Source organism: Brassica rapa, chromosome A09 (assembly GCF_000309985.2).
Source record: "Brassica rapa cultivar Chiifu-401-42 chromosome A09, CAAS_Brap_v3.01, whole genome shotgun sequence".
NCBI classification, from domain to species: Eukaryota; Viridiplantae; Streptophyta; class Magnoliopsida; order Brassicales; family Brassicaceae; genus Brassica; species Brassica rapa.
In genome coordinates this window covers 26226771-26244400 of record NC_024803.2, presented here as the reverse complement: position 1 = coordinate 26244400, position 17630 = coordinate 26226771, and the positions used below count along the sequence as shown (strand labels likewise).

General features: G+C 35.1%; 2 protein-coding genes and 1 long non-coding RNA gene across 3 annotated transcripts; 1 reads left to right on the top strand and 2 right to left on the bottom strand.

Annotated features, from left to right (window-relative positions):
• The first annotated feature begins 927 nt into the window (after positions 1-927).
• On the top strand, positions 928-7570 carry LOC117128110. The gene is made up of 2 exons (XR_004451288.1): positions 928-5468; positions 6278-7570. It is a non-coding gene; the product is annotated as an uncharacterized LOC117128110 (long non-coding RNA).
• Positions 7571-12618: 5048 nt separating this feature from the next.
• On the bottom strand, positions 12619-14167 carry LOC103840243 (probable aspartic protease At2g35615). Its single transcript, XM_009116739.3, has one exon. It carries the CDS (start codon positions 14028-14030, stop codon positions 12687-12689), a length of 1344 nt encoding a protein of 447 aa, XP_009114987.1. The 5' UTR covers positions 14031-14167; the 3' UTR covers positions 12619-12686.
• A 1556-nt stretch (positions 14168-15723) lies between these two features.
• Positions 15724-17574, bottom strand: LOC103840242. Its single transcript, XM_009116738.3, has one exon. It carries the CDS (start codon positions 17511-17513, stop codon positions 16671-16673), a length of 843 nt encoding a protein of 280 aa, XP_009114986.1. The 5' UTR covers positions 17514-17574; the 3' UTR covers positions 15724-16670.
• Between the last annotated feature and the right edge of the window lie 56 nt (positions 17575-17630).

Genomic DNA, 17630 nt, shown 5'->3' with positions numbered 1-17630 from the left:
AATAATCTATATATAACCTATGCTATTCTAATGTTCAAAAAAAATTTATAACAATATCCACACAATTAATTTACGAAACTGCCTTTAAAATGTTTGAAGTACACAAAATATAATTAACTATATATAGATATAATAAGCTGATATATATACGTAATAATCTTTATATGACCTATGCTATTCTAATATTCAATTTTCTATGTCTGGCTACTCTCCAGGAGGCTCATTGAGTGTTGTTTCCTTCATTAAACCTGCAAAATAAGAAAGAAGAAAAGTAATAAGAACATGAAGAAGAAAGAACAGAGGAAGCAGAGCCGTGCCTACATGTAAAAATTTGAAACATTGGCCTAGGGCATAATATTTTTATATAAAACTGAAGGGGCATCTTTCAAAATTTTATTTTCTATAATCTATTGATGAAAACACTTTTTTGAAAAGAAGTTATAACTTGAACCAAGATAAGTAGATAACAACTTATGGTTTTTAAAACTTCTTTCCTATTGCCAAACTTAAGTCTAAAAATCAATTAATTACAGTTACATCTGTATTATCTTTGAATATTTTTATGTAATTTCTGTCACTTATTTTCATTGTTTATAAAATATCCACTGTAATAAAAATATACTGTTCCTAAACCCAAATACATATTGATATCATTGATTAGTTTATTATGATTTATCATAAAATTTGCAAAGTAAACCTTATGATATAACTTTAGAATAAATATTATTTAGACTAAAATATAAGTTATATGTTACAAGTTTTATTTTACAAATGAAACATAAAAATAAAATTTATTTTTGTAATTTTCTATAAAATATACTTTACAAAAGGAATTTTTTTAAAAATATTTTGCTCTAAAATAACTAAATAAATAAAATATTTTTTAGTTTGGCTTATGGCATGAAAAATCCTTCGCACGGCTCTGAGAGGAAGCAAAGGAAGAGGAAACTGAAGTAAGTCAACTACAATGAGGAGGAACACGCAAGAAGTAAAAGACAAAGACTAGATGAGTATACCAAGGAGTTTTACATTAATAAGAGTAGTTAGCACTAGTTTGGTTTAACTAAGTTAAGTTGTGTTGGAGATTGATTCAACATGAAGACTCTTTGCAAGTGAATTGAAGAAGAAGTAATCAACAAGAAGAAAGAAGTCACGAGACTAAAGCTGTGTAGTAAACATGCTAGCTGAAGGAGAGGGTCTTAAACAAGGAAGTGTTAATTACATCTCACGTGGGTCACGTGCAAGGTAATGAGAACACGTCATCACCGTCTTTAGCTTCGTCTCTTGGTTTATAAGTAGAAACGAGAGGAGCTGCGACGATGCGTAACAGAGAGTTAGAGATAGATAGAGAGATGTGAGAGAGAGCAGTAGCTTATGTATCTTGGGGTCTCTTGGGTTTCTATTCTCTTATCTTCTTCTTGATTCCTCTTTCTTGTAAGGTTGGTTGGGTTGTAACCAACGGTGAGTGATCTCCATGTACAGCCACGCCGGAGGCGTTTTCCGGCCAATCTATCGAACTTGGGGACCGCAAGGTCCTAACCGAATGTACCCGTTAGTTAACACGGCGAACCGGGTCATATCGATGTGTTCTTTGATTCCAGCTCAAGTTCATGAGTTCTTGAAGTTCATCAATGGTGATCAAAGGGGTTTGATTCTCAACAAGTTGTTTAGTCATAGTGGTTAAAGAGTTGCTGATTGTTTGATTAACTAGTCAAGGACCTAGAGGTATGGATTAGGAGAAGATGTGCAAGGAAACATAAGTGTAGAAGAAAATACAGTTTCATGTTGGTTGCAGAAGTCTTGACTAAAAGAAAGCAGTAGTTAAATATTCTTTGCAGTTAAAGTTGATAATCAGTGTCTTCAAGTCTAGAAGACCGTCCCATGATGCATTGGTTGTCCGGTTCCTTGAATCACAAGTAATGACTCCTTGTCCTAGCGACTTTTATTTATGCCCCCTTAAAGCAAGAAACAGTTTTACTGAAGCTCAATTTGAACACCATCATTCTCGACAGAACTGCATCCAGGAAACTTTTTGATTCCCAAATCTTTCATTTTCCTTCTCACACTCGTCACATCTTTCCATTTATTGGCAGATGCATACGAATCAATTGCTCCAATACCTCTGCCCAAAATAAAATTCTCCAAGTACTCCTGCCCGAAAAATTAATTAAATAAAACTTTAATTAAATCCGAAAAATAAGTAAAATACCACGAAATCAAAAGGGACTTGCATAATTACAATCCAACCAAGGGCATTGGCGCAGACCATCCAGATCCGACCCATAATATTCGGATCTGTTTCTCCATAACATCTGTAAGAGTGGTGTAACTATAAACATTTGTGTTATTGTGCAACTTAATTAAATATCAACTAAGTCGCGCTTTTTGTAACTGTTCGTAACTGTAAACCTTAGTAAAAGTTCAACTAATTTTGATTGTATCTTTTACATTGACATTTATTTTTTTGAAACACATTGGCAATATGTTCTTCTATTGTATCTTTTACATTGGCAATATGTTCTTTTATTGAAGTTAAATAAATAAAGATAATTTTATAGAGGAAAAGTAGAGACATTAGATTAGGAAATGTATTTTACAGACATTACATTAGGAAATGTATTTTATATAAACTTAACAAAAATAGATAAAAATTGCATGTCATAACTCATAAACAAACAACTAATCTCCAAATGGCCAGTCACGAGCAGTCAAGTGAATTTTATTGCGGAAGTCTCAAGCTGCACATTGCCTGAAACAACAATCGCATTTCCAGCGTGTTCTTGATCCATCTATGGAGACTACAAACACTGGTTCTATTATTGTGGAGCACCAACAATCATAGCAGACGTTGGGATCTATTCTTTCTAATAGAGACATAAACATCTCAGGTTTACCGTAACCCCAATGGCCAGAGAGCGCCCAACTAGTGATCATGTGATACATCCGATCAACATATTCACGAGTAAAATCAGGATAGTTGTGAACCAATCCTTTATGATCAACGCTAAATGCTAAGTTCATCATACCATCTACATATTTGGCCAACAAGCATCCTCTCTCACCAGCAAGACGAATTGTTTTCCTTCCTTCATCAAGTAAATGGAGGATGAAGTATTCATACATAGCTCGCAAGTAGATGGCCTCTGGATTACCCAGTTGGTAGCACTTAAGCCTGAATGTTCTAACAGCTTTGACATGATCTAACCAGTCATTCAAGAAAATGAGATCGACAGATTTGTAAAAATAATCTTCTCTGCCAACTGCGTTAAACCCGGGCAAAGCAACTCTTGCACAACCAAAGTCCCGGATACTCGTTGTTGCTACCTTGGATAGAATCTTGTGAAGCATGGAAGGAGGGAGAGAAGCCAAGTTGAAGTTCGCCATGGAGAGATATTCGTTTAATCAAGTAAATGGAGAGATATTCGTTTTATGAAGTAAATGGAGAGTATTCCCGTAAAATTTATTTGGAGAAGGTGATAATGATCATCTGACCCATCTACAAGTAGACGCCTCGAGAAGACACGAGTTCAGAAGACACGACTTCTTACTGCAACAATCGCATGCCTTAGATTTGATACTTTTAGATTTGAAACTTTGTATAACTTTAATGGATAAATATATATAACTTTGTATAAGTAAGTGAAATAACTGATTTAGAGTTGTCTAAAATCGTGAAACTAAGAAATTTTTATAATGATTTAGATAGTCTAAATGTAAGAAACTATGTAAGATTTTATGAAATTTAGATATTATATGGTTATATTTTGCAAGAAATGATAGCAAGAAGCATTATCGGAGATAATAAATGAAAATGCTAATATTTAGTAATTTTAATTTCTGCTATTTAATGATTTATTACCCCAACTACAAGTTGTAACTCTTCCATTTAAGAATGATTTGATAGACGGCTCCATAAGACACAACTTCTTCTACACGACTTCTCATGGCAACAGTCGCATGCATTGGATTTGAAACTTTGTATAACTTTTAACTGTTAAAAAAATATAACTTTGTATAAGTAAGTGAAATAACTGATTTAGATTGTCTAAATATATGAAACTAAACAAAATTTTAACGATTTAGATCATCTAAATATATGAAACTATGTCAAAATTTAAGAAATTTAGATATTTTATTTTTATATTTTGCAAGAAATGATAGGAAAAAGCAGTATTGTAGATAATAAATGAAAATTATAATATTTAGTAACTTTAATTCATGTTATTTAATGATGTATTACCCCAATAACAAGTTGTAAGTCTTCCATTTTGACACGAGTTCAGAAGACACAACTTCTCTCTCACTCCAACAGTCATCTACAATCATCATTACATTCTCATTTAAACTCCACAACACTAAACCGTGTACAATCATCATTACATTTGCATTTAGTTACTCCACTGCATTAAGTTAAATCGTCTTCTTCACTACGGAGGGATAGTTAGATCCATCCCTTTAAAATACACAGGATCTACCCTTTCTATTCCTATGTTACCGGCAGCAGACCATAGTGGACTTATATCCTAGCAGATGAAGATGTAAGTGTTAAATCATCATCTCTCAAGTTTCTAATATCATGCAACAATGAAAAATAAAAACTTGATCCTTGAACTTTATCTATGCAGGGAACCAAGATGTAGATGACCATATGTGGAGGATATGAAGATAGGTTTAGAGGCATAGAGAAGCAAGAGGGAAAATGGGTGAAAATCTTTCGGATAGATGTTCACCGTGCCTATCCAGGGTTCCAGGCAACAAAATCCTGGTTCACACTAAAGGCTACGCGCCATACGCATGTCCACATCATCGATTCTCTGAACAATCGGCTTTACATGGACTTAAAGAACATCCATGAAATCCCTCACATGAACCACATGGACCGAAACTATCCCATAGGTATGAATACTAACTACCAAAATTAAAATATATTTCAGATATATAGATGTAAGTAACAGAAGCAGAAAAACTTGTATGATAAATACAATGGGAGTGGTCTTCAACACGAAATCCCATTTCGATGACCCTGCAAGGGACAACATGTAAGTAGAAAGTGACATATGATCAATGCTCCAGAATTTATACATTAGTGTAATTGACACACCTTGTTTTATTCATCATAGTGAGAGTCGGATAAAGTGTGTGGCAACTGGCGATCATGCTTATGCCTTTCGGGATAGTCTTGAAAACATGAGAGGTCGTGGACAGGTGATTGTGGTCCTTAAGATGTGGAGGGTCTGGCGTTTTTTCAGTAAGTGTAGTTTATATGTTTAGTTTTAAATGTGATAGTTGAGTATAACGTTTACTAAACTCATTTATGCATGCATGTTATTTTGGTCCTGATGAACTATGGCTAGAGACCGAGGGTGGATTATCTGACTTCAGGTTCAATATGATTTTGCCGGAGGTTGAGGATATCATATGGTCTCTACTATGCAGTGACCCTTATGGTCATAGACATGAGGCTATAGGTGATGCGCCCTTGAGTAGCGTACCGGACAAAACATACATGCGTGGCTTGATCATGAAAAGCAGTAATGATATATGTTCATTGTTTGACTCATATATTCCAGACCACGAGGCCTGTATACATGAAATCACTTGGAGAATGTGCTCAACCCAATTACGGAGCTCCTCGAAGAAGAATCAGATCAAACGAAATTCAGATGTGGGAGTTATGCAATTTGCAAATCAGGTGATTTTCAGTTCTCGCGAATTTGGGCCGTACGGATCGTCCAGACCACGTCTTGATCCTTACCACCATGGACCATAACGACCAGAATGAACCTGGACAGTAGTCGAAGGGTCTCCTTGACCAGTCCACCTCAAACTCAGCAACTTTGACTCATTTATTATTTTCTAGTCAAATTTCTCATTTTCTAGATGTGTTATTCCTACAAATAATTATGTCTTTCTTTGACCACATCTAGTATAAATATGTAAACTCTTTTATGAATAAAATCTGTCTCAGTTTGAGTTTATTTTTGTTTTCTTCTTTTTTTCTGAGTGAGATAGAGAGAACTCTTTAGCTAATTCATTGGTGTGAACCGGCTTGTTGATTTGGTGGTCAGCCAATTCATCTTTGTGTGTTATTTGGTGGTTAGCCAACACATTCATTCTTTCTTAGGTGGTTAGCCTTAGATCATGGGTATATCAAGAGTCATTCCGTATTTCTTGACGATCCTTTCATTCCATCTCAGTTCCAGAAGTGTCATTTTCCTTCTCGGATCATATCTAACATCCAGCTAAAGTGAACCTTCAATTCAGGACGTATCCGTAGGGCCTTTGTAAATCTGGTTGTTCTCATTGTTCTCCATCTTCGTAGTTGTCTTAAACCTTTTAGTTTGATGTAAAATCGCTAACGTGTGTTGAAACACCTTTGTTAAATGTTGATGAAACTTTATGCTTTTAACTTTGTTAAAATTATACAAACTTGTGTTAGTTTCACTTTCTCAAATGTCCAACATCGTAAAAATTTGAGAAATTTTTTCAATAGATCAAACTTCAGAATCGTTCAACTTTGCATAACTTAGGCGAAACATATGAGAAGCTTAGAAAAAACAGAAACTTGAAGTTCTTGTTCGTATAAACATATCAAATTTTGTGTTAGTTTCACTTTCTCAATTGTCCAACATCGTAGAAATTAAAGAAACTTTTTTAATAGATCAAATTTCATAGTCGTTCAACTTCGTATAACTTAGGCGAAATATACTAAAAACTTAGAAAAAACAGAAAGTTTAACTTCGTCATAGCTTTAGGAATTACTTGTACATCAAAATTCCTAACTACAACGCCACCGAGACCCAAAATAAGACAACCTCGTTTCATTATTTTGGGACCACTCATCACTGTTGCTTTGAGTACTTAAACTTCTTCTTCTAGCATTCGAACCTGGTAGTCCAACTGTTGTATCTTATCAGTGAAAGCTTCATCAACCCATTTAAAGATGTGATTGTCCTTCTCAAGCTATAACATTTTGTTCAAAAAAATTAAAGGCACAACTGTTCAGAAAATATAAAGGTAGCTGGTGGGTGGGAAAATTAATCCTTTGATTTTCGTGATAGAAGTTTCATCAAGTTAGCAGTTTTGCATAAAACATCAAAGTTGTACTTTTAATTTGTTTTTTCATTTATATTAGTTTTATTCAACATGAATGACTGATTTCATGGTTATACCAATTATATTATGTTTCCTAGATTCATTTATAATATGATTATGTAAACATAAAATTGATTCGAGGCCATAGTAAATTTTCAAATGTGTCAAGGTGAATATTAGCGAAAAACCTATAAGAACACAATGTATTTCGTATATGAATACTAGTAAGTAAAGAGATGATAAATTTATTAACTCTAATTAGATCATAATTAGCTCTAACCACAATGTCTCTTGTGGGGATGTTCATTTACTTGTACAAACACAAAATACAAATCTCACTCATATCCAGTAAACAAAAAAGTTATACTAGTAAAGAAAAAAGTTTCATTTAGTTGTACAAACACAAAATACAAATTTCACTTTTCAACGTTTCCACACAGTAAAAACATTAAAACTGAAAGTGAAAGGTTTACAACCTACTCCTCTTGTGTTTCTTGTGGGGATGTTCATTGTGTTCCTTCTGTTCCAAATCAGTGCCCACATTCTCTTCTTCTCCATATCCACTCTCACGTTCACCATAGTTCCTAATACATGAGATTTCTTTCTCAACTCTTGATAGTTGCTCGTCTATTTGAACTATTTCAAATTCTTGGATGTCCTCTACATGCAAAATACTGCTTCTTTGTTCTTTATCCACCGATGTTAGATAAACAAACACATCTTCATCATCCAAAATATATAATTGCCTCTTAGGTTCCACTACCAATGGAACGTAGCCCAAATTCAGCCTCTTCGTAAACGAGTCTAATCCCATCTCTGCATATCCTCTTCCTCAACAACGAATAAGTTATATCCTCTAATGATGATGTCCAAAAGGATATAGCATACAAACGAGCATTTGGTTGGAATCCATTCATAATCATCTCCACAGTTAGAATAATGTCCATCATAATCGAAGTGTATGTTTGTAAACGAAAAACACATCTGCAATACAAAAAAAAATTAAACAAATCCATTAAGTTATACCTGGTTATACAGTTATAGCATTTAAGTTATACTAAGTTATACTTTCTTACACAATTTTGTCGGTAACCAAATTTGCCCAACGTTTCCCAGTTCTAGCTGTTTTCTCCTCTCCAATTCGTTTCAATTGTTATCTCAGAGTTATCTGCATTCTTTAATTCCTGATGTTCTATCTTTTCTTATACATTTGTTGATTATCCAATTCCCTAATAGACATACTATTCACACTTTCCGAACCTCGATTAGTCCAGTCCAATTACAACTATGAATCTTGTAAATCGAAATCTCTATAAATCGATCGTTTTTGGTGGATGAAGGATTCTAAACATTGGCTTTAAGATATATACCCTGTAAAATGGAATCAATAGCTCAATGATTCAGCATCCAAGCGACGAAGCCGAGTTAGCTCAATGCGATGATAACGAGGAAGAAGAGAACGCCGAAGAAACCCGCGGGTGAGATGAGAGAGAAAAAATAACAGATTCGACTACTCCCGATTTGGAAGTGGAATAATGATTTCCCCGATTTTTGATTGGTTATTTGACGTCATTCAATCCGCATTCAATCGGTCAGGTAGAGAAAAATCACTTTCAACATTAACCATCAATATGGAGAGTATCAGATTAGATAAGAGTATAACAGAATAATTAAGAGTATGACAGAATGAAGTTCGCCTCATTAAGAGCATCTCAACGCTTCTCCCGATGCATACACACTCGCAAGCAGAGTATGTGCACTTGAATCACTAACTTCCACTTTCTCGAGCTTCTCCGCTACCCGTTCAGCTAACTCTATATTCCCATAGTTCTGAGCGGTGTTTAACAGAGAACAGTACACAGGAGCTAGAATTTCATCGCTTTCATTTCTCATCTCATCTATCACTTCCTCTAACAAGCCATCTCTGGACAGTAGGTCAATCAGACAGTTGTAGTGCTCAGCTTTAGGCTGTATCTTATGTACTTTGGTCATCGAGTAAAAATATCTACGTCATTCTTCTACAAATCCACCGAGATTATAAGCTGTTAAAACCGCTACTAAGGTTATATCATCCAACCTGACACCAACTCTCTACATCTCATAATACAAGTTCATCGCTCCCCCTGACACCCCGTTCATTGCAAGGCTGTAAAATTGAACCTCTTATTTGAGAGAGTAAAATCACTCCTTAGAGAATTTGAGTGATATCAGAAGGGTGTAGCTACAGATGTTGCAAAGACGGATGCAATGGTCAAATGGCCAACACCTAAGACAGTTAAGCAGCTTCGCGGGTGTCTCGGCTTGACTGGCTATTATAGGAAGTTTGTGAAGGATTATGGGTTGTTGGCTAAGACATTGAGTCGAGAAGCTCAATTGTCATTTGAAGACTGATCAGTTTGTTTGGAGTCGAGAAGCTCAATTGTCATTTGAACGAATGAAGGCAGCAATGTTGTCTGCTCCAGTCTTGACTCTTCCCTGATTTTTTGAAGATGTTTGTAGTGGAGTCGGACGCGTCAGGTGTGGGTTTGGGAGCAGTGTTGATGCAAGAGGGAAGACCTATTGCATACTTTAGCCACGCTCTGACTTCTAGAGAGCAGCTGAAGCCGACTTATGAGCGTGAGTTAATGGCAGTGGTGATGTCTATAGGGAAATGGAAACCTTACCTGTTGGACAAACATTTAATTGTCCGTACCGATCAGAAGAGTGTTAAATATTTGCTTGAACAAAAGGAGGTTAATATGGAATATCAACGCTGGCTCACAAGACTCTTAGGCTTTGACTTTGATATTCTGTATAAACCAGGCTGCGAAAATAAAGCTGCAGATGGCATTTCTCGGACTATGTTTGTTGCCTCTTTATTGATGTCCTTAACCACAACAACGGCTTTACAGTGGCAGGACTTGTTCAAGGAAATTATGGATGATGAGGGAATTCAGAAGAGGATGGAGCAGTTGTGTAAGGGTGAGTTGAGTTCTGAGAAGTATCAAATTATTGATGACAAGTTATGGTCGAAGAAGCGTTTGGTAATTCCTAAAAATTCTCAATTTATTCCTTTAATACTATATGAGTGTCATGACAGTAAGCTTGGGGGACACTAAGGGGTTTTAAAGACTATTCAATGCGTCCAGAAGTCATTTGTGTGGGAGTGTTTAACGAGAAAAGTTCAAGATTATGTTGCAGCTTGTCTTGTTTGTCAAACACACAAACATTCGACGTTGTTTCCGGCAGGTCTGTTACAACCTTTGCTTATACCTGATCGAGTGTGGGAGGATGTGAGTATGCATTTTATTGAAGGGTTGCCTGTTTCCGGTGGAGTGAATGTGATCTTGGTGGTGGTAGATTGATTGAGTAAATTTTGCCACTTCTTATGCTTGAAGCATCCCTTTTCACCTGCTGATGTAGCTCAAAAGTTCGTGCAAGAGATTTTTCTTTTTTACGGCTTTCCGAGGAGTATTGTGTCTGATAGGGATCACTTGTTCTTAAGTTCTTTTTGGAAAGAATTGTTCCGTTTGGTGGGTGGAGTTGGACTTGGAGTTGGAGTTGGATAGTGAAGTGGAAGGATAGAGCTTCATCGGAAGATACTTGGATGTTGTCTAAAGAGTTTGTGGAGTGTTTTTCTTCTTACCAACTTGAGGGCAAGCTTGGTTTAAAGGGAGAGGTATTAATAGGTATCATCAGGCTTATTATCGTCAAAGAAGGAAGCAGAGAAAGCCGTTGGAGGTTATGATAAAGAGAAGGAGGGAAGCGTTGAGAAGCTTAACTTGGAGGAAGAGAAAGACTTGGATTAAGAAGGAAGGTTTGAAGAGAAGTAAAGAAGATTAAAGTATTGAAGTAACGTTGTGATAGATATTTTCAGATTATGCTTTGTTGTTGTAAGTTCTTAGACGTCATGAGTCTAGAGCACACAATCGCCATGAGATCGATGATTCTAACTAGGTTTGCCATGAGAGCTTTTCATACTCAAAGCTAAACATTCTTATTATTCATTTCTCAATTCAAATACAAAGAAGTTTACTGTTACAGATAGCTTTACTCTATCAGAGACTTACTGACCTTGGAATGTAGCTTATCGAGGATATCAAGAGCATTATGATGATACGATCTCTCACCTTCAACCTGCATTAAAATATAATTTCATATCCAATCCAGTGACCAGTAGCTAACCAATGAGCGCTAAGATTTGAATCAAATTGAGGTTACCAGAGTACAGAGACGCTGATAAGTTACGTTATGCTGCTGATTATCGAATTCTAACATGGCCCTTAGTAGCTTCTTTGCCAACGGTTTTCATACTTTGATTTGAGTTCAGCTAATCTCGATTCCGAATTCTGAAACTTCGTGTAGGTTTCTTTAGAGACATCAGACTCCTTCAACTTTGATCTCCTCCTCAATACATCAGCTACATGTTCAAAGATAAACTTTTGTTTTTTCCACAAATGCTAAGAGAAGTTCAAAAATGACTTTACCTGCGCTTCAACTTCTTGTCTCTCAGCCTGACGTAGTGATTCACTAAATGCCTAGTGTATCCTCCAAAGGCGCACAAGGAATTGGCTCACAAACCTAAACAAACAGAAATCTGAAGCTATGGATCCTTAACTCTTTACTTTACCTGAAACCGTCGTATAAGAAACCGTCGTATAAGAAGAGATAACGACAATGGAATGAATTTTAGTTGTGGAAAAAATTGAAGCTTGGCCATTTGGTTCAACACCTTTATGACTGCTCTTATATTGAATTTATTAATATTCATTAAATTATACTTTCTCCATTTTAAAATATTCCATGTTTCAGAGAATATTTGATAGTTAAATTTGATTTTGTCAAAAACATTTATGTAATTAATTGTATTTTGAAAATATTTTATAATTGGTTATGTTTAAATTTAATAATATTTTAAAATCTCTAAACATTCAAACAAAACATCATATATTTAAAATAAGAAGTATTTTTCTAATTTTAATCAGATAATCTTTTATTTTCCCTTAATGTCTTATTTAAAAAAAAATATATATATTTTAATTTATGAAAGCTTATTATGCTCTTCTTCTTATTGGCAGATGACTGCAAGAAAAACAAAACATATTTCAATTTTATTTTATTTATTACTAAATTTTATTTTCACCTTGAGGTTATCATATAACTTTAGAAAGATAAATTTCTATAAGTATTTCAAATGATAAGTCTTCAACTTATAAATACTACTCCCTCCGTTCACTTTTATATGACGTTTTACAACTTGGTACATCAATTAAGAAAGATTAACATAATATCTATTTTAATCCATATCATTAATGTTAGATTAACCTTTTTGACTGAACTCGTTTTTTAATTATAAAGATAGAAAAAATCAGAACTTGCCATCTTTTGTATTGAATTTCGCAAACGTCAAATAATTTGATACACTATTTTTTTTTGTAAAACGTCAAATAAAAGAAAACGGAGAGAGTAGTATTTAATTTCGTCGTCTTTGGACTATTTTAGCTGTTGGTGGCTATTTGTATTTCGGTTTCAAAAATATAAGAAGAAAATAACAAAATAGCTATATTATTTATTTATTTATTTATTTATTCTAGCGATTCGCTAAATTCATATTACAAGCTCCCAGAGCAATCAATTCTTTGAAACGACAACGTCTTAGCCTCCAGGTCATACCCGACACGAAAATCCGCCTGAACCAAATTACCGTAGATAGCAACGTCAGTTGTCGGAATCATGCTCAAGCACACAATCTCTTCATCTTTTTTCAAGAAGGCGTTTGTCGGACTCAGCTTCACGTCAGCTCCCGTGAAATGCATTGTTATCTCCGGCAAACCAATCTCTTTGTGTCTGGCTTTGAAACAGTGTGTCAACATCCCCTGTGGATCACTCGCACGCTTAGCTCCGGTCACCGATGCTTCCACCGCCGCACCAAACTTCTCGTAAAATCCAGATTCTAGAAACGTAAATGTAGTTCCGGAATCGATTATGATGTTCCCGGTGGTCTTCTCGTTTAAACTGGATCCTCCTCCTCCTCCTCCGGTGTACGGAATCTTGGTCTTTCCGACGGTGATTGCTTCCAGATTCAAGTAGTAGTAAGTATTTTGGGTTTTATAGATTAAAGGTGTAGTGAGCACAGCAGAGCCGTTGCTTGGGTTGGAAGGCATCGAGTTGGTTCCTAGGTTAATGACACCTGTGCCGTTTGTTGAGTATGACGTGTTTGACAAGTAATACGAAAACTTCTTCCCTATGGAAGAACCTAGCTGAGAGATCAAAGATAATGGTCCACGTCCGAGACCGATGATTCCGGACCCGGTTCCATCGAACGTACCGCTGTTATTGTAGCCGCAACCGAAGACTGTACCGGGGAAAGAAACTGGGGAGCCAGAGGAAGAATCGATAGAGATTGTTTCGGTTGCAATGTCTCCTTTAGTAAACGACTGGTCTCCATAAGCGTAAAGGTATTTGCAGATGTTCCGTGACTGGTCGCATCCTTTTTCTTTTTTGGCCAATACGTTGCAGGGTTTGGAATCGCAAGCTTCTGTTTTGTAGGTCGAAGAGTGCGTCTTGTCGAAGATTGGACCTTTTTGTTTGTAACAATTTTCACATGGTTTGCACTGGATCCAATTTAGGTCACTTCCAGTGTCGGCGATGGCCACGACTTTCGAAGGTGGCGTACCGATCGAGATGCTCATGAAGTATTCGCCACCGTTTGCGATTAAACCGGATTGGAGATCATCGGTTTTGGTTGAGAAACGGCGGGAACGGGAGATTGAACGGAGGAAAGCGGCTTTGAGACGATCGGAGACGGTGTGGAGAGGGTTATAGAGTGGAGAATGGGGAGAGTCACGGTGGATCAGCTTGAAGGTGAGGTCTTGCGAGTGAGCTGAATAAGAGGAAACGAGGAAGGTGATGATGATAGCTAAGAGAGAACAGTTGATGAAAGTTTGGGTTCCCATTTTCGATGATCTTTAAGAAGATTTGTGGCCTAGTTAGTGAAAGTTTGCATGGGGTTTATAAAGGTTTTGCCAAGTTTTTTTCTTGGTCAAACAGCTAATATTTCTGATGTGACTTCTAATTATTTTTTTTTGAATTTTTTAAGAATCAATTTTTGAAAAAGTTTAGGAAGACCATATCTTATGTATGATACATTCTTCAATGTGCATGATATCCTTCTGAATTTGAGTTTAAGAAGATCTTATTAAATAAGTATAATATCTTTCTAAAACTTATAAAGATATTAATAAATATGTATAATATATTCATACAATTTAGGAATTTTTTTATAAAAGTCAATTTAAAGATACTCTTAAATCTGTATTTAGGAAAATCTTCATGAATATTTATTTATAGAATATCTTACTAAATTTGAATTATATGTACTTTTAATAAGATATTCTTAAATATGTATAACATCTTCTTAAAGTTTTTAAAATACCTCATGAATTTAATATCCAAATTTTATAATGGTATTATAAAAATATTTAAAAGTATTTTCGTAAATTTTTGAGAGATATTACATATTGAGTAATATTTTTCTAAATAAGCATATAAATAAAACTCAAGAAGATGACATACACATTTAGGAAGAATTTTCTAAATATACATACAAACTACATTTAACAAGTCTATTTACACATTTATAAAGACATTCATGGACATGATTTTATTTTTTTTACAAATTCAAGAAGATATCATACACATGCATTCGGGAAGGCGGTCACAATTTTTTTTAAGAAAAACTGTTAAAAGTGAATTCAAAAAAATTGCAAAAAAGAAAATATTGGAAGAAACTATCAAAATGTCCTTTGAAAAGAAGTTAGAAAAATGAATAAGTTTTTGAAAAATCGTAAAAAAACATTATTTTGATTTTATTATTTTCGCTTCTAAATAATTATTTTTATTTTTAATAAATAAATAAATAAATAAATTTTTAATAAAGATAGAATTGTCATTTAACCATTTTGAATAACCTATATTGATCACTTTAACTTTTAGGTGCTATTTTGGGAACAAAAACCAAAAATAGCTATTTAAGATATTTGCAAATACAATGAATAATATGATTTTTAAAATGTTTTTATGATTTCAAAACCGTATTTGGCATTTTATATTTAACAGGCAATCACTGACAAAAAATTATATTTAAAATGCAATCAAACAAATCATCATGTTTAATATATCAAGAGTTAAAAGAATATATATATATATATATATATATATATATATATATCAACAGTTACTTGGTCTAGGGGATGACGGATTTTTGGAAACTAAACAACCTAAGATTGAAGGAATTTAGTTTGTAGTCATGCAAAGAATGAATTTTGGCCTATTTGAAAATTCGGAGAAAGGATATCCCGTTAAACTGCACATCTCTTTGAAGATTACTTTGGATCTAGTGTCCTGGATTCTGCAAATTAAAAAAAAAAAAGAATGGTGTAATTATTATTTTTGTTTCTCTTTCTAATGAAAAGTTCAGGGATCTTTTTGTTAAGTTAATATTAAGATTTCTAGAACTTTTTTAGTTTCTGTTTTTGCTTTCTTTATGCAAGTGTTTACTAGTTTCTTGAAAATTCTTTTTCCACCGTTGGTACGATATCTCGTCCACCAACGAGAAATCTTCTCCTGTATTCGTCCTCTTTCTTTTTCCCTTAACTCCGGTGATGTTTGCTCAAGGTTTGGTTCCAATCTTGTCATTTCTTCGCTATTTCTTATTTTTCCGGACTACTCGTCGTGGTTTCTCCTCTCAGCCCTCCAGCCTCTCCTGATCCACCGGTTGCACCAAACATGGTCCCTTCTCGCTGGTGACCCTCCTGCCTTATAGCGTCTGCTTCTCCCCTTAGTTTCAGTTCGATGACTTTTGGCTTAGCCGATTCGGTCTTCGGATTTTTTTGGAATCTATTGTTCTATTACTTGGTGCACCTCATGACAAAGATCCATTCGTCTTGATATTTGTCATTCGTTTAAGGTTGGACTTGAATGAAATTGCAGGTTGTTCTTTAGATTTTACAAATCTTGTCACTTTCTCCACTCTGCTATCTTTTAGATTAATCTGAGCACATCAATATCTATTTAGCTGTTACATTTCCAAAAAGTGTAATCAAACTCTGTTATGCTATTACTCTAGTTTGAGTTCTTATGAAATGAAATCCTTCACCAAAGAAATAAAAGAATTAATTGAGACGGCTAAAATTGAAAATTAACTTTTATGATTCCAAAATCACATTTGGCGTTATATGTTAACATGTAATCTAGCAAGTAGTTAAGTTTACGAATTAACAATAGTTTTGGGCCATTGGATTTGTTTTACTATAAGTAATTTTGAATCTTTTTTTTTAGTAAATTATACTTTAAATGTTTAAAAATAGAATATGTTTTGTCTAACATATGATTAACCACATTGGATTTAACTCGGATTGGAAATAATACAACTCGAATTTAACTAAGATAGACGAATTGTTGGAAAAGGAATAATTAATACATTATAGTAGTATTAATTAAAGAAGAACTTATTTATACTTGGTAAATATAAATTATTTTTGGAAATGTGTCTGCTAGCTTTTTCTCAAGACTCAAAACAACAAGGGGGAAGAATATTAATCATCAAAATCAAATCTTGCAGATGCCTTTCTGGTCATTTTGATGATGTGAGCAGCTTCTTTGCGCATCTTCTGCTGTTCTTTGAGTGCTTTCTTCAGCATCTTCCTTTGATCCTCGACAGAATACGCATTTAAATCGGACAGAAAGTCGTCGAAATCAACATCTCTCTCGCGACCAGATGCAGTAAATGATCTGATGCTTTTGATGTTCTTCTTCTTGGCGGATGATGATTTGTTGGGAGAAGACCAAATGTATCCAATGATCTTTGATGGAGATAACTTCTTTACCCATGAGCTCGATTTCGACTTTGATTTCTTTTCTGGTTCTGAATCCGATGATGACGATGAACCGACTCTGCGTTTCTCTTTAGGAAGCTTCTGGGTTTGTTTAGCTGGGGAGAAGATCTTACTCGAACCGATGTTTCCAGAGTCAGAGAAATCTCCACTTCCATCAGAGTCAAGCCCAGCTCGCGAGCTTCTCTCAAAACCCGAATTCACTCCCAGATCTCGCTTGGAAACACTCGAATCCTCATCAAAGCCAGATTTTTTAACTGGGTTTCCAGAGAAATCTGGATCCTTTGGGTAACCCACGACGCTCTTGGAGTGCGGGAGATCCTTCTTCTTACTAATCTTAGACGAAACCGGGTCGGGTCGAGCGGGAGGAAGAGACTTGAGGCGACGGAAACGAGATTCGAGATCATCGGGAAGAGTAGAAGAGTCGGTGAAGCCAGAACAATTGATGGCTGCTATTTGCTCCAAAGCCGAAAGCTCCTTCGCTTGCGATATCAGCTCTTCCACTGCTGAATCGTCTGTATCCGATAGATACCCAAAATCCGCCATCAACTATGCAAAATTAAAACTTCTTAGGGTTTCACTTTCCCTGCTTGAGCAATAAAAACAGAGAGAGAAAGAAAAAGTCTCCACAACGGCTAATTCATGATTTTGTCAGTTACGGTG